Genomic DNA, 23,159 nt, shown 5'->3' with positions numbered 1-23,159 from the left:
ATGATAAAGGGGATCAGTGTGAATCAGAGTAGAATTATAGTATTATCTGACTGTCTTGTCTTCGTGATGAATTGATGCATGTTTCCGTTTTTCAATAACTTTCCCCCATATGTTTCATTTCATCCTCCCATTAAACTGTCATTAATGTCTTCCAGGCATACTAATTTGACTTCATGGACTAATTATATTTGTAGGTAGGCTCAGCAGAAGAGCATGAAGTTGAGGTCACTGGTACATCATATGACCTTCAAGGCCTCAATGAGTTTACAGAGTACAGTGTGTGGCTTGTTGCTGTTAATGCCAATGGTGCTGGGGATGCAACTCACGAGGTCACTGCCAAGACGTTTTCTGATGTACCTTCAAGAGAACCTCAGAATGTGACTGTTGAAGCTGCTAGTTCAAGAGTGAGTTTGGATAATGATTTTAGTAAGAACTTATTGTCTTTGAAATTAGTATTTGTCTAGTTAGGGTAAAGTTCACTAAAGTGGATTGCAAAGAAGGGGAAAAAATGAGAAACATGCTTATAAGTATGCAAGTAAACATCCCTTCTAGGTCCTTAAAGGCAAGGCCCCTAGATGAAAAGCATAAACAGTATAGAGCTGCATTCGTCTTTGTGTATTCTTTTTTCCAGTCTACTTAACTACCCCTTAAAATATTTATTGTGTACTGAAGTTTCTTTTTTTGGTCTGATTTTATACGGCTTTTATGTGCCCCCAGTTGTTCATGCTTAATAGTCAAGATACAGAGTGGAATTATGGAAATTACTTCAGTTCAGAGAAAAATTATTTTGGTAAATTTGTATGTATATCCCTCAGTGGTATTGATATTAATTATAAACATTAATCACTATAGTTTAATTGGTTAGTAGGGTATTTTGTTATTGCTGAGATAGATAAGATTTTTGACATTGGATGGTAAGAAATAAGTAAGATTTATAAAGAAATGTAAGTAGAGATATTGTTTTGACACGAGTATACCTTGTTACTATTTTCCCCTTCCATGATGTTGCACTGGATAGAATTAAGAGAGGTAATTTGTTCAGTGCTGGTATGAAAATTAGTAAGAAAATGAAGAGGGGAGTGAGTGTGAGTTGAAGTATATAAGGCAGAATCATTGGCATAAGAGTGAATAGGGTTGGATGTAACTAAAGATCAGTTATGGAAGTGAAATTGATGGGCAGTGGGACAGAACCTTGATGGGGTGCCACAAATGGTAGGTTAAGAGGAAGACGTTGCTCCAGCAGCCGCTGCTGCAATGATATGACCAGAAAGAAATGTTCTTTATTTGCATAGATTGATATACATTCCTTTGTTCTCTATATTCTTTTTTTAACTTATTCCAGTTTAGTTTTAAAGAATGACATAGATTTTCATTGTCACCATGTTCTTGGAGCATTAGATAGTAGTAGTTAGTAGGAACGTTAGGTAGACACATTAGATAGAAGTAGTCAGTGGCAACATTAGGTAGGAGCCTCAGAAAACACTGCTCTAGCATTGCCCTCTGTCATTAGCTTGTTAAAGGTGAGACAGTAAAGGCTAAGAAGCAGCATTGGAGGTCACCAGTTATGGAGCGACTTTTTGCTATGGTCACCCTCTTGAAGGAGTTTCTGAAGGGAACGGGCATCAGAGAGATATATACCATGTTATTTCTTTTAGTATGGCAGGGATATCATACTTGGCCTTCATCTCTCATTTGCTCTGGACAGTAATGAACTCTTGCGAGGCAGATAGACAATGTATTTGCAGTGGACCTTTTCTTCTCATCTTCTTTTGAGAGTTTGTGGACCATATCAAGCTAACTTTTAAGGGTGGTAGTTAGCATAGATAGTGATGGATGCATACGATTTTTTTTCTTGTAGACGAGAATTTTATCACAATTAGAAGTTATCGTCAAGGTTGGGCCTAGACTAGAAAATACCAATGGGAAAAAAAGAAATGGTGAAGGGTTTGAGGAAATTGAGAAATGAAAAAGAAAGTTAAAGAATATGAATGTAAATGAATGGAAATTGAGAAATGAAAAAGAAAGTTAAAGAATATGAATGTGTGTTAGAAGAGTAAAAATATAGTTTTTGGTTTAGATTATGAAAAGTCCTTTGATTGTAACCTAGATGCTTTGTATTGTTGAGAGAGAAAGTGAGATCAGTAATCCTGACATGGAATGTGTCAGATAATTCCTAGAATCACTTTGGTATACCTGAAAAAGGACATCTGTATGTGGTTGCTCTTCACAACCTGCTGCTTTGAAAAGCTTTGTCACTTGTCTGTTTTAATATGCTTTTTCCAGAAAGTTGTAGATTGTATTTTAAATGAAATTTTGATGTTCTTAGTCATTTTACTAGGGACTTGTGAATATTATTGAGTAAGCAGACTGCACCTAAATTGTAACAGTAAGAATTTCCCCAGAGTCTAATCATAACGTGGGAGCCACCCCCAACAGAACATCAGAATGGTATTATCACTGGATACAAGATCCGCTACCGTTACAAGGAGAGAGGAATTACTGTCTCCCCGAAGACAAAAACCACGGATGGGAACAGGAGACTCTTTGCTCTGACAGACCTCAAGAGAAGTACTCAGTATTCCATTAAGGTTAGTTTCTAATTCCCCTTGATTTATTTACCATCCATTGTCCATCCTTTGTCAGCAGTAGTTCCTTGTTAATGCAACAAAAGTTGAAAGTGTGACTAGTTTATATCCAACTATATATGATACCTTATTATTAAGGCTGTAAACCAATTTATATTGTAGTCTTGTGAGACATCTTTTGAAGATTTGAATAGATCAGTAATTTTACTTCTTTTAATGATTAGTGATGTGCTGAAATGTAAGTGGTAGAAATATAAAGCAAAGAGTAATATATTATGTATACAGGAAATTATTTATGTAAACATCTGCATTTGACAGCTTTCTTTTCCATTTTGCAATTGTTACGTTAAGCTGCTGTGAATATTTAGGGTAAACAGAAGGGTTCTAAATGCAGTAAGAATTTTTTAAGTTGGAGATTAAGGCATGTTTGCATATAGGAAGGGAGAAGGGCAAGTGATTCCCAGTGAAGGTGGGTCTGCCTCAGTGATGTGTGATTTCACCAGAGATCTTTAATTCTTTTTATGGATGGGTTGGTGAGAAAGGTAAATCCCAGAGGTAGGTCTGCAGTATATGCTGAGGGTAGGGGAGCTGAAGAGTTGAATCATTTGCAGTTTGCAAGTGACGTGACTGTGGTGACAGACTCCAGAGAGAAACTCCAAAAAGTGGGTGAAAGAGGTAGGGGAAGTGTGAATAAAATGAATGTTGAAAGTAAATGTTAGAATGAAGTACAAGAGGTGGGGTGAGACATGATGGTTTGAGTGTGACCCGGAAATGGAGAGGGTTTGGAGGGAGTGCTTTAAGTACCTGGGAGTGGACATAGCAGCAGGCAGATGAAGTATGTAACATTGTAGAAGGGGGTTAAGATCCAAGATTCATTGGAGATAATGCGAAAGGAATTGTTAGTGTCTGTAGGGGTTAGTTTTCCTGACAATGTTGCATGAATGCAATTGTCGGGTCGTGAAAGAGAATGGATTTGTTGGATATGAAGTGTTTGAGGAAGAAATGTCACTGTAGAGGGGTTGATCTTGTAAGAAATGACAAGAGTCAGAGAGTTGTGTTGCAGAGAGCATAATCTGAGGAGGAGATGGAAGGATAGAATGAATGGGGTACTGGGGTATAGGTACCTTACCATTTCCGAGGGCATGAGGTTTGCTTTGTATAGAACTAGAGTGATCTGGCATGGGGGAGCAATATGCTAATGGGCTGAACCAGCACATATGAAGCAGTCAAGGTAAGCTATGGAGTAGTATGTGGGGCTTGGCTGTAGATGGTCTTTTCTGGTTTCAGCATATTGTGTAACAGCTAGAGAATGAGTGTGCACATATGAGGCCATTGGAATGAAAATATGTATATAAGGCCATCATATTTTTATTCCTGATGTGACCTTGTGAAAGTGAGAAATGTTATTAGATCTGAAAAACAACCATTATGTATGTTACCAATTTTATGTGGAGGATCAAATGCATGCATATCCTCAAACTTGTTCAGTGTGTTTATGTGAAACATTAACTTTCGTTTTGATAAAATCTCTTCAACTTTCAATTTACACATTATGTTGGACCACCAAGATCACCATTTACAGCACCTGCATATACAAAATGCTTCCAATTTATCCAATTCCAAATCATCTCCTATGTAATCTGTTTTCTCTCTTCATCTGTCCATCTCTTCACTTGACAACCTTATCATCTGTGCAACCATGTCTCCCAGAAAGACTTTACTCCATGTGCCCTTTTAGTCATTTATTGTCACCGTGTACCCTCCTTACGCTCTTAATATGTATTCATCCCAACTACTTTTTTTTCCCTTTTTTATTTCTCATCTTGACCTACATAAACTTTAGCTTCACATGAATATTGGATAAGTAAGTACTCCATCATGCAAGCTCCTTTCTTGCTTTACCCTTAGATTCTTGTAATTTACCAAAGCTTTCATTGTACATCCAGATTATTCTTGTGTGAGATTCTGCACTCAACTTCAGATTTCACACTGAAATCTGGACCACCTTAACGGAGTCCCACGTTAAATTCATACCACTGTTTACTCTTGCACATACACTGCTTTCATTATTGAAGTTCTCAACTGCATTCAGAGGTCTTCCACGCCCACCTGAGTGTCAGAACTTTTCAAACAGCCTTTTTTGTTGACTTCATGGTATGACTTTTCTTAATCCATGGGTGTTGCTTAGTTTTTCTTTTTTCTAAAATTCTCTCCCCTACCTGCTTAAGTACAAAAATTTGGTCTACACACCCACTATGTACAAGTAAGTACACCTTGTTCTTTGCTTTCAAATGGATCACTATTTAACTCTCTGTTGCAGTCCTGCTGTATGCCTTGCCAGATGTGCAAAGTTGGCATCTTCCTCAATAATTCTTATAGTCACTGTTACCCCATTTACCATTTTGCTGCCTTCAGTCAAGTCATCAGACACAACCACTCTTTCATGCTTGCTTGCACATTTTTCCAGTTCTACTGTATGTCAGTACCACCTCCATTCTTAATCTTACTCATTACTCCATCTGCACCAATAACTTTTCCTTTCTATTGAGCATTATTGCTCTTCTTACCTCTTTCATTGTAATATTATCCCCTCCCTTATGCTCCCTCTGTACCTTTGATTCTGTTTTACCAATAACTAGATCTCATTTGCCATCATCTTGCACCATTGCATAAAAGTACTGTATCTTCCTCTCCTCTCCAAGCTTCATTCTTTGTCACAATCATACTCTTAGACTTGTTTGGCACAGTTTCTCTCATTACGCACTTCTCTCCTCTGCATTTCTCTACCTCCTTCCAAAATAGCTTGTTTTTCTCCAAATTTTCATTAATTTTTTTCCAAGATCCTCATTTGTTTCCATTTTATTGGAAGTGCCTTTTCCTTTTAACTTTACCTGTCATTTCTCTGTGTTCTATGCTATGTTTGTGCTGTTGATCATTAGTTTCTGAAAGATTTAACTTCTGTTTTACATCCACAAACAACATTCTGAAGTCTCTATTTCACCATTCTGTTTTCTCTTACCATCATCATCAGTGTAAAGTATTACGTTCCTCACTCTCTTGTCATTCATGAATACTAACAGCAATTTATATTGTAATCCAATAACAGCTTGCAGCCCTCACAGTCAATGGAACAGGCCCTTATACACATTGGAATCAAGCTGAGACCTTTGCTAATGACCTGGATGAGAATCGTGTCCCAGACAAACCTATTAATCTAAGAGGTAACAGATATTGTTTGTCATTTTTAGTTGAATTAAGTGTTTTGAATGGCTCTGAAACTACCTGCTAACAAGACTAGTATATTCAGTTAACAGTTGAGCCCACAGTAACAGATTGTAAAGTAGTACATTGTACTGGTATAAATGCAAGGATTGAACTTCAGCATTGACTGAGGTAGAATTAGAATGGGAAAGTTATATGTCTCAATAGGGTGAATTTGTTGGAAATGTGAGAATGAAATGCCTGAAGACATTATGTGATGTGAAGTGGCATAATCACGTAAGGAACGAATGTTTGAGAGAGATGTAGCTGCAAGCACAACATGATTGAGAGACCTGACCAGGATGGTTAAACATACGGAGGTGATTGAAAAGTTACTAGATCTGTTTGTCAGAATGGAGGGGGGAGGAAGAGATAATGAAGGAGATGGAGGGATGAAGTGAAAGAGGCTTTGGGCCTGAATGTCAGGACTGTAAGGGGCATGCATGGGATAAAATAAATTAGATCACTTTTGTATACAGGGGGTAATGTGCTAACAGTGGGTTGAACTAGGACATATGAAATGGTCAGAGAACAGTCTGTGAGGCTTGGTTGTGCATGTTACAAATGAAAGTTAGTGCTGATGTGTGCATATCTAGGCATTGTGTGTCGGTTCTTGCTTAGCCAGAAAAAACAGTTGTAGGCCTTGGCGGAGGTTTCGATGTATTAAACATGACACCTAGGGAATGGATGTGAACAATTGGGACTATTCTTGTCTGTTCCTGGTGCTGCCTTATTGGTGCAGGAAACAGAAAACAGGCATGACTGAGGTAGCATTAGGAACAGATGCCTGAACCTTAGAGGAATAAATCCTCGCTTGGCTCTTTCCTCTGTTTCTTCTTTTGGAAAGTAATACAAGAGTGGAGGATATCCAGTCCTCAGCTCCTGCCTTTTTACAATCCTCATCTACGACATGCAGAAGATACAGGGGCAGTATTCTCTCTCCTTTATCCGTGGGATATATATTTTTTTTTTTTTTTTTTATATATATTTGCCATTTGCCACAGTAGCAAGGTAGTGAATAGGGGAAGAAATGGCCTCATTCACTCACATCCAGTCTCTAACTGTCATGTATAATGCATGAAATATGAGTGCTGTTAAAACAAATATTCTTTGTATGTGTACTTGTTGGCAAGTGATAAGAAGATATTTGACATAAGTGCTCTCTCTCTCTCTCATTAAACAGTAACTGACAGTTAAATTGAAGTGAAATATATATTCCATACAGCTGTGGCTTTGACAGACCAAATAAGGGTAAGATGGCAGCCTCCAGCCCTTCATAACGTGATGTTGCGGGGTTACACTATTGGATGGGGCCGAGGCATACCTGATGTGTACTCCAAGCTTTTGGATAACAAACAACGGAGCTATGTTATTGAAGGATTAGGTAATGACTAATGCTGTGTTCGTTGGTATGATTAGTATATCACTGAAATCTCTTTTGCATTAAACATCCAAGATTAATGTAAGTCATTCCTGTATAACCACTGGATTTGGATTCTGATAGAGGAAGCCTTATCAGTCATTAATGTTCCCACCTAATCCAACAACTGTCTGTAGGTAAAGAACTGTGATTATGGTCTGTAGATGAAAAAGAATCATTGCATTATCATCTCTTTCACCTTGATTACGCTGATAACTTTGAGCTTGCTTTTCAAGCACCAGTTAGCTATAAAATCAGTCTTATCCAAGCTGAGACTCTTTCTCTTTAATGTGATCAATATGAGACCTAATTTTCTGTTATATAAAGTAAAACAAGTTGATACTTAATTGCTGTTTGCTTTTTTGAGATACAATGTTTGACTTAATGTTATAAAAGAAAGTAATTAATGTTTAACAGTTTAGTACTGATAGTATGAAAATTTCTAGACAAGGAAAATACCCATGCTCACTGTCTCACTTAACTGTAAGCTAGTAACTTAAAAAAATTTTATTGATAAATTGATTCAGCAGTTGAATAGTAGAATTGCTTATGGTTCATTACGTAGATAATTGTAGGAACATTACATCAGTTGATATGTACTTGACCTATAAATGCTGTCAACTCCAGAGATGGTTATGATGCCTAAGTATGAAAGTTTGGTTACTTTGGATATGCTTCAACATTACTGAAAATGGCTATAATCCACCAGTACTCTCAATGAGGGATTAATTCTCTTGCTTTGTTTTGACAATTATCTGATTCGGTAAATCTTCTCATAAGGAGCAAAATAGTAAGATTTTCTGTGTTTTCTGTTATCTAGCTGTCTTACTGAAAGGTAGTTATTACTGCAAACAGTACCTTGTTCCCTTATACTGTGGGGTCCCTCATAAGGCTAGTAAACCCACAGGTCATCACTGGCTGAGATTGAACATTTAGCAGCTAGGGATTGATCATATTGAGAATATATTATTCATGATAAACCTAAATCTTATATCCATCACACACATGTTATTATCTGAAACACTTACACTCTACCAAGAACATCTCTCAGCTCTTATTGGATACCAAGATATCTTGAATCATATAAACAACACCAAGATTATGTTAGATTTGGCAGTCAGTATCTAAACCCTCCTACACCATATTCTCTATCCCAACACTTTTTATGCACACTCGTCTGTCCTACCTCTAGAGTGTTCCAAATTATGTGCTTGACCTCCAGAACCTTCCACCTACATATTAGAACAAAATACCCCAAATTTGTTTCTTGATTCGCTAGAGGTATCCTAAACATGTGGGTTCAGGTTATGGGATGATCATGACATTTTTGTATGCACACTTACAAACACACCTGCCAAAACACACACCCAGCTGTAGGGATAGACCAACCTGAGGACGTAACATGAGATTAAGCAAGTAATTCGTTGGAAAAGACGTGAAGAAGTACTTTTATAGTACATGAGAGGTAAGTGAAAGGCATGAAGTTGTCAGGGCAGGTCCTGCTTGCCCCAGATGTACAAGTTCTACATTAAATATTTCCACATAGACAGCTGCTAATATTTCACATCATCATCTGCATAATAGAAAAGTAAATAACTTTATCAATATGACACTGGAGTCTAATTTTGTTAGTAAATACTTTGTCAGTTATGTTAAGAATTTCTTTTTGATACTAATAATCCATCCATATCTCCATACCTGGTTCCATGAGGTTTATCTGGTGCATATAACCTATCATATCATCTCCAGAGCATTAACTTTAACACTATTACCATTACTTAGGAAAATCAGATGTATCAGCTGCTCATCACTCTCATTACACTCGCATTTATCTTCAACTTCTATCCAGTAACCCAAAAATTCACCAAAGCAGTTTTACCATGTTATGATTGATGATGTACTATATTGCAGAACCAAATTCTGAATATGTCATCAGTCTTCGTGCCTTTAACAATGTGGGAGATGGACAGCCTGTGTATGAGCAAGTCCGGACACGTCCTCCAGAAGAAGCTGTAGAAGCAACGCTGACGCCACCTGTCGGGCTGAAGGCTGTTGTTCTTACCCCTTTCACAGTGGCTCTTCAGTGGACAGATACCACGCTTAATCGCAATCAGGTTAGTGATGGGATTTTGATAGGCCTTACCTTTGTACTCTTCAGGTAATACACTTCATGAAGACTCTAACACAGATTGAGATTGTCTCTTGTGTTAAAGCCTTTATTGAGTTCATCAGGATGAAGTATGCATGTGCTTATGTGGATGTGTAGTTTCCAGAAGCAGGACCAGCGATGATTCTGTTTAGATGGACCTCTGTGGTGTAGCCGTTAGCTTTCCTGACCATGAAATATTCATGGGCTGCCCTGTGTCGAGCACATAGGTTTAAATCCTGTTTGCAGCGGTCACTTTACACTCAACCCAGCTGTTCAGTCACCCTTAGGGGTTAGTCAGTATATTAGGTACCTGGCTCTGCAGCTGTTTTCATTAGAACATAGACGTGAGAAACATAATAATGAAGCACATGAAATACATGGTAAAGCAGACAAAGGAGATTGGTGTTGGGATGACTGACAAGTTATATGTGGAAATCAGGTCCTCGTACAAGCAGTAATTGTGTTGAAAACAGAAAGAAAGAATTGCTTAAATATCATAAATCCATTTCCCTTAACCTACCACTGGTGGATATAATAACAGCTTGAAATGGCCCCTGGACTTCTATAAAAAAGAAAAAAAAATTGCAGGCTTAATGGCCAAATAGGCTGCATACCATGTAACAGATGAATCTACAGCTACAAACAGTTTGATATCCATCATTCTCTCCAGCAGATCTTTATAATGTGGCTTGCAAAGCAAGTTGAAGATATGTATAGGCTGATTGAATTGATCAGTTGTTTTCACATTTGTAGATTTCATGTGAAATAACTGGCCACTAGCAGCATCATCCTCCCTTATATAGTGATACATATGCCGCATACACCATTCCATGTGGATAATAGTTATCAGTTATCAGGTGTGCATTACTTAAGAGAAAGAGCTCAACTCCAAAACTGAGGTAAAGCTTTGTGGAAAACTTTCCTTCTCATATGTAGACCTACCGGCCTTACCATTACACTGCCAACCAATAACTTACATTTATTTTGACTCGAAACTGTGAGGATATTTGTATCATGGATACCTAATTCTTACTCATGGCGTTAGAATCTTTGCCTTATAATTTTGTTGATCACTATTTGCAAATTCTGGTACAAATGAACATAGCTGGTGACACAGTGGATGATTTTAGATAATCAGTCTTAAGATTTTAAGGACTAACATTAAATAATGAAAACAACTGTTAATGTTCATTTGGTTGTTGTGTGAATAAGCAGTTGTACTTTGCAAGAAGTATGAATATTTGATAAGAAAGAAGGTTGCTGTAGCAAGTGCTTGCAAGGAGGAAAGCAAGTGTTAGTCACTTATGTAACAATGATGGCAGTAAAAGTTTTCAAATTACCTGTACAGTGATTCCTCTTAATGATGTTGCAAAGGAAAAATTACCTCACAAAAGAATTGTTAATAAGAGACACCATTGGATTTTTCTGTCATACTTTATTTAGTTTATATTAGTAATTATCTTTTTTTCAACTATATTTTTTGTGTAATAACTGTTATGTATTGTGCTTTCAGTAGGTCTTATGCAAATTATAGAATGGGGTATCCTCCTTGGGAAAAAGATTTGAATTAAAGGCATTATGATATAATATTTTTTTGGTTGTAAATACAAACCCCAGATTAATTTAATGATTGTATATTATTTTGCAGTATATAAGTGACACACGATACTACACAGTTCGATACACAACGTTTTCTTCTGCCTCATCATCTAGCCCTCGATATCGTTATGTCAATGCTACGGATGTTACTTATCTTATTGACAACCTCAGACCGTCAACAATGTATGAATTTGCAGTTAAAACTACAAAGGTAAGGATTACTGTTTACTAAAACCTTTTTCTGATTATTGTAGGCATTTCTTACTTCATGCATTATAGTTTCACTGTCTGTTTGTGTGCCCATCATCTCTAGTTACACTCTCATTTGTATGAGACAGGTCAAATTGATGAAGTCTTCAGGCCTATTTATGTATATTTTTTATGTATTTTTTAACCTGTCACTGGTTTATAACATTTATGGTTTATAGAAGATGTTTTAGATATTTGGGGTAAATGGAGAACTGCTGAATACAACATGGATTTTTTTTTCGCTTGGAGTAATACATATAGTGAGTGAGAAGGGAGGAGGGTGAGTCATTCCCTGTCAAGTGGGTCTGCATCATGGACAGGAATTTAGGGATGTAATCATAAGGTTCTTAGAGCAAGGAGCGGGGAAGCGATATTATAGGGTTGGGAAGGGTAGGAGGTAAGTAAATTACATATCTGTAGTGGCAGGCTCTAGAGAGAAACTCAAGAAGCTGCAGACAGAGTTAGGGAGAATGTGTGAAAGGAAAAAGGAGGCTGAAGAGAGTCTTGGGCTGGAAAAGGGGATGAACATCATGGGCAGATTAGTGAATGTGTAAAAGGAAAGGTCATTGTTTATAAGGGAAAGATGGTTATGTTTGAAGATCTAGTGGTTCCACCAGTGTCTTGTGATTATGAGTTTTGGGTCTTGAATATAAAGGAAAGGAAGAGGATGAACAATCTGGAAATGTAATGTGTGAGGATGACACGTGGTTTGAGGCAATTTGAATATATGGGGAATGAAACGATAAGACAAGGATGTGGGCGTGAGTTTTACTGAGGGAGCCAGCCAATGTGTGTTGATGTGGATTGGGCATGTGGAAAGGATGAGTTAAGCGAGATTGACTAAGATCTGTGGGTTGAAAATGGAGGGAGCAAGGGTAGAGGTGGTATTAGGGCCCTAAACATTTAGGAGGGTGGATAATTTGTTGTTGGATAGGAAGAATTTCAGCAGTGATATATAGGTGTGATATATCATTGATAGTTAACCAAGGCTTATGAATTTATCAGGGTTAAACAGATAGGGGAGAAAGAATACTTCCCACGTATTCCCTGCGTGTCGTAGAAGGCGACTAAAAGGGGAGGGAGCGGGGTACTGGAAATCCTTCCCTCTTGTTTTTTTTTTTGTTTTTTTTTAATTTTCCAAAAGAAGGAACAGAGAAGGGGGCCAGGTGAGGATGTTCCCTGAGAGGCCCAGTCCTCTGTTCTTAACGCTAACTTGCTGATGCGGGAAATGGCGAATAGTTTGAAAAAAAAAAAAAAAAACAGAAAGCAGCCTGTGGGCCTTACTGTGGATGGTATTCTTTGGTTTCAGTACATTAAACAAGATGGTTAGAGACTGTGTGTTTGTGCAGATGAGGCCATAAATTTCATCTTTTACTGCTATTTAGTTTCTGACAGTTTCTTTCATTCACTTATATTTCAGTATTGCCACCCCTGTATTCTTGAGATTTTGATTCCAACAGCTTCTGTCTTTCAGTGTATTTGGTATTGCCATACTTATTACTCTTGAAAGCATGAACATTTTTTTCTGTCCTTATTATCCCTTCATTGAGCACACTACTTTTCACTTTATCCTAAGGTTTGTTGTGTTTCATAATGGGATTATTTTTCATTGTTTTCTTCTGTTACTGCCCTCAACCACATAGTAAAGGAGTTAATAGTTTCGTGTTCAAAAGAGGTAACAGCCTAAACATGGGCCAACAGGACCTCTGTTGTCTATCTTTCCCATGTACTCGCAATTATTTTTACTCTCATTCTTTGCTTTTCATGGGTACCAAGAAATGTTCATCCTTTTCAACAGGGTCGACGTGAGTCTCCATGGAGTCTTGTGGTTTCCAACACTACCTTGGAAGCCCGTCCATCTTCACCACCTAGAGATGTTACAGTTGTCACAATCCCAGATGAACCCACCACTATTATTTTCAACTGGCAACCTCCAAAACAGAATAATGGCAAAATTACTGGTGAGAATACTTTTTCCACTTGGTCGTTTTCTGTTGTAGGCTTCATTAAAGCAAATTGCAACCCTACTGAGTTGTATACATTGGTGTACTTATAAACTTCATGAGCTGAACATGGCATATGTTGTTCTTTTCATTGGTATTTTTTTCACATGCTGATTCTTTAAGGATAATTGTAATATGCAAAGGATCCACGAAAGGTAAAGAGATGCAAATGTAGGTACAATATGTGCAGGTATGTTGTATAAGGTCACAGTGGAGGGTGGCCTTTGTTGTCTTTTCCTAGCGCTACCTCATGCGCATGCAGGGGGAGGGGGGTGTCATTTCATGTGTGGTGGGGTGGCGGCAGGAATGGATGAAGGCAGCATGTATGAATATGTACATGTGTATATGTCTGTGTATGTACATATATGGATACATTGAAATGTATAGGTATGTATATGTGCATGTGTGGGCGTTTATGTATATACATGTGTATGTGGGTGGGTTGGGCCATTCTTTTGTCTGTTCTTATGCTACCTCGCTAATGCGGGAGACAGCATCAAAGTATAATGAATAGATGAATAAATGTTTATTGCGTATCAGACTGGAAAAAGCATGTAATTGAGTGGCCAGGGTATGGTTGTGATTGGAATAGAGGAAAGGCCAATATAGATTGTGAAGGAATTATGTTTTCCAGTGATAGTGGTGGTAGATTAATTGGGTTAAGATAAGAAATGGGATATGTCATACATTTATGATTATATACATTCTTAAAAGAAACATTCTTAAATGAATATTTTAGAAAATATTAATTTAAGAATGTTGCTTTATTTGTAGAATCAGAGGACTAGAAGCTTAAAATGTTGTAAGCAGATAATTTAAGTATAGATGAAGGATTAGGAAGAAAATGATAGGTTTTGATAAATGTGCATATAATGATATAAAGAAAGGAAAGTAGTTGCTAGATGCAAATTAATGCATATTTTGATTACAGTGGAAGTTAAGATTGGAAATATGTATGTGTAGAAATGCTGTGGGGAAAAGTTTGGATACTTTATAATTCTTTAATGGCAAGTTTGCTTTAATAGCGAAAAGACTGTCATAAGGCAGGCATTTTGTTAGGTTTATAATTGTTATGAGGGCCTGTGTGGGGCATGCTACAGTTCACTACTCCTGTGTTTTCAAGTGAAATATGAGACTGTGAGTAGAAAATGGTTAGTAGAAAGCTGATTGCCAAAATAGCTGTATTGAGAAAGGAATGACACAGTAAGGAGCAGACTTAGTGAGGAATAAGGAAATTTGAATATCAAAACACCCTCTTCTGCTCTCTCAACCACGCTCTTTTTATTTCCACACATCTCTCTTACCCTTACGTTACTTACTCGATCAAACCACCTCACACCACACATTGTCCTCAAACATCTCATTTCCAGCACATCCATCCTCCTACGCACAACTCTATCCATAGCCCACGCCTCGCAACCATACAACATTGTTGGAACTACTATTCCTTCAAACATACCCATTTTTGCTTTCCGGGATAATGTTCTCGACTTCCACACATTTTTCAAGGCTCCCAAAATTTTCGCCCCCTCCCCCACCCTATGATCCACTTCCGCTTCCATGGTTCCATCCGCTGACAGATCCACTCCCAGATATCTAAAACACTTCACTTCCTCCAGCCTCTCACCATTCAAACTCACCTCCCAATTGACTTGACCCTCAACCCTACTGTACCTAATAACCTTGCTCTTATTGACATTTACTCTTAACTTTCTTCTTCCACACACTTTACCAAACTCCGTCACCAGCTTCTGCAGTTTCTCACATGAATCAGCCACCAGCGCTGTATCATCAGCGAACAACAACTGACTCACTTCCCAAGCTCTCTCATCCCCAACAGACTTCATACTTGCCCCTCTTTCCAAAACTCTTGCATTTACCTCCCTAACAACCCCATCCATAAACAAATTAAACAACCATGGAGACATCACACACCCCTGCCGCAAACCTACATGTAAAGGATGAAATTCCTTCATCAGAGGTTGTGTTGGTGTAGAGAGAAAATGATAATGTTGGAAGGGTTACTTCAAGTATGTATTTAAGTCATTCATTTGATTAGAGGCATGCAAAAAATGAAAATAGCAAGATTAATTAGAATTTGGAAATGTTGCTTGAGGGTTGTTGGAGAAATCATCTTTTACTTTGGTGTTTTGTTAGAATATTTGTAATGGCCTAAATTGCCCAACAGCAGCATGTGGCATATTGTTAAGACATAGTCTTACCTTTTCCTTTTTTATTTCTAGGGTACTTAATATTCTACACGACGGATGCAACTGGTGATTGGGTAATGGAGGAGGTCTTAGGTGATCGGATGACTTTTACCGTTCGTGGATTAACTCAATCAACTCTCTACTATTATAAGATGCAAGCACGCAATGTCAAGGGCTTTGGCCCATTTTCTGCTGTGGGAAACTTCACAACATTACCTGGTATGATGAGCTGCCCCTTTTTTCCTATGAACTCGATTGATTGCCACCTACTTCTCTAATGATATAACATTGTTTGAAAAGATCAGAAAGAAATGAATTTATAATTGTTTTTACCAGTGATTTTGTTTTTTCTTTCAGCATTAGAAAAAATTGTTGGTGAGACTCCAGGTTGGTTTGTGGACCAAGGGAGTCTGATTGCATTGATAGTTGCAGGAGTGGCTGGAGCCATCACTCTTGTAGGGGCTCTTATAGCTGTAGCAATCTATTGTCGACGAGGCAAGCCTCAGCCACGACCTAGTAATGTGTAAGTATTTTGATTTGTCACTGCTGGTTTCAGTGCATTGCACATGACAGCTAGAGAATATATGTTAGCAAGTGTGGCCTTTCTTTGTCTTTTCCTGGCACTACCTCACCAATGGTGAACAAGTATGAAAAGAAATTGCTCCTGCGAGTGACTGTACTTATTTAGCAGTAAGGCATCATGCATTGATGCCAAGCACTTGTAACTTCCTTTTATTAGTTATCTCCTTTTCCCCTTGATACATATTTGCTGAATGAGTTATGAACTACCTTTAGATTTCATCAAACTGAGTAGTTGTTCTAATGTTGTAGATTCAAAATCCCGTGGAAGTGAATAGAAATTACAGATGTTGCAAAATGTAGATGATATAGTTGTAGCAGTGGTTAGTCATCAAAGAATGGTAACAGAGCTGTGCAGTTAATTCTGATGAAAAATCTGTTGAGTGCAAATGAAAGCAAAGGCAAGGAGTGTATTTTGAAGAGGGTTAGAACTTCACTTATGATTAGATGGGCAGAAGATGTAGAGATCTCAGGAATATATGTATTTTGATAGAACACTCGTTAAGTGTGATCAAATAAAGCCATAGACAATGCAGTGAGTTCGTAACAGCAAGCAGTTTGCCAAACCCACCCACATACACATGTATGTACATACATGTCCACGCGGGCACATATGCATACCTATACATCTCAATGTATACATATATATACACACACAGAGATATACATATATACACAAGTACATAATTCCTACTGTCTGCCCTTATTCATTCCCATCCCCACTCCGCCACACATGAAATGAAAACCCCCTTCCCCCACATGTGCGTGAGGTAGCGCTAGGAAAAGACAACGAAGGCCACATTCATTCACACTCAGTCTCTAGCTGTCATGTATAATGCACGGAAACCACAGCTCCCTTTCCACATCCAGGCCCCACAAAACTTTCCATGCTTTACCCCAGACGCTTCACATGCCCAGGTTCAATCCATTGACAGCACGTCGATCCCGGTATACCACATTGTTCCAATTCACTCTATCCCAACAGCTTAAAAAAGTTTACCAACAGAAATGATGAAACCTATTTTTATATATGCAATTTATATTTGGGTCTGTAACACTTGAATAGTGAGAAGGATTCATGGGTTAACCCCAAGTATATTTGGGTGAGCAAAGTCGGTGAAATAGAGAGTAAGGCAATTTCAGTATATAGAAGAATAATATAACCAACAGGGGAAGGCATAACGTACATGTGAAATCATAACATACGTAAATGGCTTGAAACAGCATGATGTTTTTCATAAGTATATTTGGAGTTAGAAAAGAGGATAAACTGAACAATGAGGATATTAGAGGAAAATAAGTTGTTCAGAGTAAGTGGTTGATTAAGTGAAGTATGGAGTAGAGTATTGAAAAAAGTGAGCAGGTGACGAGAATGAGAAAAATTTTTTGTCAAAGCTAATGGAGAGATGTGCAGGGAAGGAACAGAGGAAAGAGGTAGGTATGTGAGCAGAGTAGCATGGAGAAATATGGTAAAGTGCATGAAGACCTTGATATATGTTACAGCTTCTGCAGAAGCACCATATCAGTGGATGGGAAAGAGCATTCAGTTATATAGAAGTGCATGGAATCCTCACAATTTGTATATGTAAAGCTCAGCTTCACTTGATATGACAAAGAATTTTCTTGATTATTGAATATTTCTTCCAAACAGGGTTTAGCCAGTGAGCAAAGGAAATGAGAGAGCCCCACTGTCTGGGGAAATACTTGTGCATAATTCCAGTATACTAAGGTTTAGTCACCATCTTCCCCTGAAGGCAGAATCACCTTTCGCACTTCACTTTTTGCTTTTGTCCCCCAGAAATCTATAGCCATAAACTAGCCAATCAAATGAGCTTAACTCTTTCCCTTTTACTTTTATCCAAATTAGTTGTTTTCCAGCTGATGTCATTATTGTTGGTATTTAGTGGGTTTCCTGAAGGTGTAAGGAGCGTTATGTAGCCATCTGCTAATTAGAGAATCATCTACAGACTGTTTAAAATGTTAGACTTTTACTGGTTTGCACATGTATCTCCTTCTTTGACATAATTATAGCACATAATTTTCTGTTTAAAATGTTAGACTTTTACTGGTTTGCACACTGTATCTCCTTCTTTGACATAATTGTAGCACATAATTTTTCTTCAACTTTATTTTCTTTTTCTTATTTATATGTCATAGATGTGAGTCCTGAAGAGAAGTCCTGATCAAGGCGAGGTCTTAACTGAAATGTAAAAAGGACTAAAAAGAAAAAATTATTAGTGGAAAAATAATCTAAGGGTTTTAGTGGAAGTGAAAAACCTGCTTGTTGAAAAGGGACAGATCTTATTTGTTAGGAAGGATAGTCAGGAGAAAGTAAAAAGCTGAATAGTTTAGTGATGTAAAGAAAGAAATACTTCTCAGTATTCCACCTTTGAGTAGCTACCAGCCACATTATGATCATGAGATGCTTTGGCATTCCATTTTTATATCAGATGTAATAGTTTCCTTGTCTGATTTCTCTAACAGCTACATTGAGCAAGACCAAATCTGTTTTTTAGCTCCATCTTGCCCAGAGCATATTATATCAGGATCATGTGCTTAAATGTATTGTGTGACAAATTTACTTAGATTGCTGATATATCTGCAGAGTTGGAAGTTGCAGCAAGAGTAGCAAACCCGAGGTGCAACCCCCAGACCTCTGGATTCATCATGATCACCTAGAATTGAAAAATTTTGATAAGGGCGAACGCAGCAGTTCGCCTAACCATGCCGCCATTATTAACCACACAGGTTAGGATTAAGTTGGTGAATGGCAAAGTATTTTGTTATTTAGTGTATTATTTCATGCAAGAATGGAAAAATACCAGATCTTAGCTTTGTGATTTGGCAAATTTGTAATGATGATGCATAGTTTAGTAAATGTGTTATTTGTAGATATGCAAAAAGGGAGCATTGCATAAGGGAAGTGAAGAAAATGGGTTCTTCTTCAATTAGTAATTAGTGTGATGATAAATTTTGGAGCACAAGCTTGACATGAGAGAGTCATTACATTGTGTAAAACTGAATGCAAGATTTGCAGAGAAATGGTAGGTCTTTTGTACTTTTATTATGATATTTTGCATTACATATTTTGTGACTGGAGAAGATCGCTGAATTGCATACAGGTGAGTAACAAGGAAGATTCAGGGAAAGTAAGAGAGGATTGTCTCTAGATAGGAAGCTCTGGTCTTACGTATTAGGTGTGACAGCTAGATAGTGGATGTAAGCGAATAAGGGTGTTGTTTGTCTGTTCCTGACACTACCACACTGTGGTGGGAAATTGCAACAGTAATGAGAAAGAAATGTTTGAGTTTGTAGGAATTTTAGAATTATCTGGTACATATGGTGAATGCTTAGGTGAAAGGAAATTATTTACTATGGTTATCGATGCAAAGAAAACATAAATGAAAAAGGACTGGGGAAATTTTTATACTTAGAAGTGTGTTTGGAAGATATGGATGTTTGTTTGTTTGTTTTTTCTAAAGCAACCAACATTCCTGTAAGGGTTAGTTGTGTGTAAATGTTGTATTTGAAGTAAGCCGTAGAATGTGCTTCAGAAATCACTGAATGAATGCAAATGTGACTCCTGATAATCAAGCTCTCTGGCTTTTTTGATGACCAGTTTTATTTTACTTATCATTCTTTATAAAGTGACCCCTGGTTCCGTTGATAGTTTGATCTTTATTTTGAATATTAATTAATCTCTCCTCATTAGTAAGGTCCCCATGATATACACTGAAATATATATGCTACATGCAGTCATACTCACTTGACATGGTTACAATTTTTCATTTATATGTAATCCTTTCAGTTCTAACTATGTACGGTGTACATTTTTTTAGTTGAGTCCTAACTGCCCATGCTGTATGATTGAGATTTTCCTATGTGTATTTGAAGGAACAAATGGTTAGCTACTCAGTAAAGGTATAGATAGATACCATAATGCACTTGCATCTTTAATTTGCCCTTAGGAATATCCGCAAGCCATAGCTGCCCAAAAAAAACTATGGTAGGAGGACATCACACACTTCCTAATGTGGGTTCCTATCCCCTATTAAGCTGTGTAAATAGATTAGATTTTTTTTTTTTTTTTTAGATGACAGGAACAGTTAACTTTCATTTTAGGACATATTTGAAGACCATGATGAGTTATTCTGAATGTTGGAGTAGGGGAAGAAAACTTCAAGTAGAGTAGAGGAAATTGAAAGTGAAGAAAGAGATCAGTGGGTCCTTAAGATGCAAGGTAGCTGTTAATGTTGGCAGTGTGCCAAGATTTGAATGCTTGTTTTGCCAACATTTGAATGTTTATCATGATATGGGTTGAAATGTCTTTATCTGGATTTTTACAAAAATATGGAATAGACAATTTTTATTCTAGGACTAAAAGAGTCAATAGCTGTTTCGTTATTGAATTTTTTTGTCGATGGGTCAGTATGTAAGATTAGGTTAAAGATCAGTGGTTTTAAGTTTTGGTATTACATCATAACCAAATTCAGCTGTTCTGCACAAGCCTTATTCAGATGAAATTTTTTTTTCACTTATTGATCCATAGTATGGACTGCAGATAAATTATTAAGACTTAGGAGATGGGTTCTGCTGTTCATTGTTATTTCCCCTCCAAGATTTAGAGCAAATTTATCGGTGTCTGAATAATATCCACACCATGGTGCATTCATCTGTCCTGGTGACAAGGACCACATGATCATAATTTGGATGTAGTTTTGGTGTTCTTGTTTGAGTAAACATTACAGATAAAGGTTAGCTTCAAATCTATTCTGACATATGAGCCTTTACAGATTGTCCTATGGACCCCAGTCTTGAACTGAGAAGGGTAATGAAATAAATGCATTGATCCAAAAGGTTTTAAGTTCTTGTATTTTTGCATCAGAAAGGTAAAACCGAAGTGTCAGACTTGTGACGTACATGACAATCTTCTTTTTATAGGAGACATGACAACATTTTGTGAAGAAGGTATGCTACACGAATATTTTTTCAGTTTATCAGTCCATTTCTGAAAGGCTGACTCAGTAATGTACTTTCTTATGGACGGTGGGTCATAAGATATTTGAATTTGTTGACCTTTCAAATGATTTCGTTATCCATTAAAATATTACCCAGTTTTCATCTCACAGTTATTGAAACGACGTTGGTAAAAACAGTTTCAGCTTTGTCAGCATTGGTTCTTGCATGTATCTTTTGCAACATGTGATTCATGAAATGCTTGAAGATGAATGATAGGACATTACTTTGGTTAAAGACCTTTTTAACATGCAGCAAAATTTTCTTTCCTTTCATGAAACATGCATGTTTGATATGTGTTTCATTAAGAATGTAGAGCGGTAATATGACCCTGCCCTAACAGACTTCTGTTTAATTGAAATCAAGTTTCCTTACCCTGCTGAGAACATCCTCTACTTTGGCATGATTAGTTTGATCCATTCTTAGCCCAGTGATAAGAATATAGATGATATTTGTTCTTAAAGGAAACTTGTTTTGGACCATTCAAGCATCATTACTGCTAATTGAAATTTTTTTTGAAATGGAACACATGTTGCTCCCAGAACTTGAAAGCAATAAGTGTTTGAAGTGGAACACATGTTGCTCCCAGAACTTGAGACCCAGCAGGCTCCTTCATGGCACCTATATGCGCCCAGGTTTTTGGCTTAGTGATTTTTGTTTTCTAGTAACACACTAACATTTCTAACTGTTTGCAGAAGCATTTCAGTGTTTTCTTATTAATTTGCTAGCAGTATGTTCAAGCAAACAAATGTAGTACTGCTGGACCTCGTACATATATCCAAAAAGTCATCAAGAAAAATACCCATCTTTCTTTTCATGACAGAATTTCTGAGCCTCGAGGCCAAGCCTTGAATTAAGAGAGAAAAATAAAGGGGCAAAGAAATATAGAAGAACAGGAAGAGAATATTTCAAGAATTTTGTGAAACTTGAAAGTTGCCACATGTAAATGGTTGGGTTGAAGCTGGAAAAACATAAGAGGTTAAAAGTTTTAGCAACAGAGGGAAATAAACTGAAATCAACCATCCCCATTGTCCAGATACTGAATGGTCTTTGACTCTGCTTATTTTACCCAGGACCCTGAGCCCCTCTCTTCTGCCATGTAACTCATTTCAGTTCCCATTGTTCCATTCACTCCTTAGTCCCCTACCAAGTGCCTAAAGCATTTCATATCCTCCAGGTCCTCCCTTCCTGAACTTTTATACATGAACCATCCTTTCTCTGCCCGACACTACACCTCATTATTTTCAACTCTTTTGTACATCTCTGATTCCCTCTTTTCATAAACCTGCCCCCAACTTTTATCCTGGCCTCCCCCAAGAAATGATCTAGCATTCCACTGAGCACCCCTCATGGCACGCATCTTCAGCAGTAATGCTACAACTTGCACTGTTGTCATTTAACAAATACTTCACTAATACCCATTGACCCCCAGACCCATTCATCCATGCATACATATGTAAAATATATTTTCTGGATTATCATTCCTCTTCCAACACATCAAGCTTTTCCCCATTTCAAGAGCACTGTGTTTCCCTCTTATACCTTCAGTGGTTATTTCATCCATTTTTCTATACATATTCCATTGCATTATGATTTGATTTTTGCATTAAAGCTGCCAAAGCACACTCTCAGCTCTCATCACAAAATGTATTTCCTTTTTCACTCCTCTCACTTCCAGTGATGAAGACTTAACATGAGGATACCACATTTTAAACCACATCTTAGATACTCTTGTGTCACTGGCTGTCACTTAGAACACACTTCTGTATATCTCTATCTCTGATGCCTGATCCAATTGGAACTCCCTCAAAGGGGTGGCCAAGGTAATAGTCTCTCCATAACCAGTGAATTCCAGTGCCGCTTCTTAGCCTTTATGCCTCACCCTTAACAGGCCACTGACAGAGGCAACTCCTGCGCACTTATATGAAGCTGGACCATAGTATGTTTTATTAATCAAGATGAATTTTGACAGTGGATGAATGGGCTTTAGAAACGACATTGTCGATTTAATAATGCAGTCTTCTGTTCCATTTGTACATCTGTTTTGTACTTTGCTTTCTTACATTAAGTAAAGTGGAATATGAAGGG

At 37.5% G+C, this 23,159-nt stretch overlaps 1 protein-coding gene across 8 annotated transcripts in view; it reads left to right on the top strand.

The window, feature by feature from the left end:
• fra (neogenin protein frazzled) overlaps positions 1 to 23,159 on the top strand; it is a 348,970-nt gene that overhangs the window by 307,104 nt on the left and 18,707 nt on the right. For 4 of the 8 annotated variants that reach the window (XM_071677936.1, XM_071677937.1, XM_071677939.1 and 1 more), the window contains 11 exons: positions 195 to 404; positions 2,403 to 2,588; positions 5,692 to 5,806; positions 7,072 to 7,230; positions 9,178 to 9,380; positions 11,064 to 11,225; positions 13,062 to 13,224; positions 15,510 to 15,695; positions 15,834 to 15,999; positions 18,661 to 18,803; positions 21,614 to 21,706. In XM_071677936.1, coding sequence (XP_071534037.1) covers positions 195 to 404; positions 2,403 to 2,588; positions 5,692 to 5,806; positions 7,072 to 7,230; positions 9,178 to 9,380; positions 11,064 to 11,225; positions 13,062 to 13,224; positions 15,510 to 15,695; positions 15,834 to 15,999; positions 18,661 to 18,803; positions 21,614 to 21,706 — 1,786 coding nt within the window. The remainder of the gene's footprint in view (positions 1 to 194; positions 405 to 2,402; positions 2,589 to 5,691; positions 5,807 to 7,071; positions 7,231 to 9,177; positions 9,381 to 11,063; positions 11,226 to 13,061; positions 13,225 to 15,509; positions 15,696 to 15,833; positions 16,000 to 18,660; positions 18,804 to 21,613; positions 21,707 to 23,159) is intronic. The other 4 variants (XM_071677943.1, XM_071677941.1, XM_071677942.1 and 1 more) reach the window with 1 other exon arrangement.

Source organism: Panulirus ornatus, chromosome 26, assembly GCF_036320965.1.
Source record: "Panulirus ornatus isolate Po-2019 chromosome 26, ASM3632096v1, whole genome shotgun sequence".
Lineage (NCBI taxonomy): Eukaryota > Metazoa > Arthropoda > Malacostraca > Decapoda > Palinuridae > Panulirus > Panulirus ornatus.
This window is presented reverse-complemented; position numbering and strand designations above follow the sequence as displayed.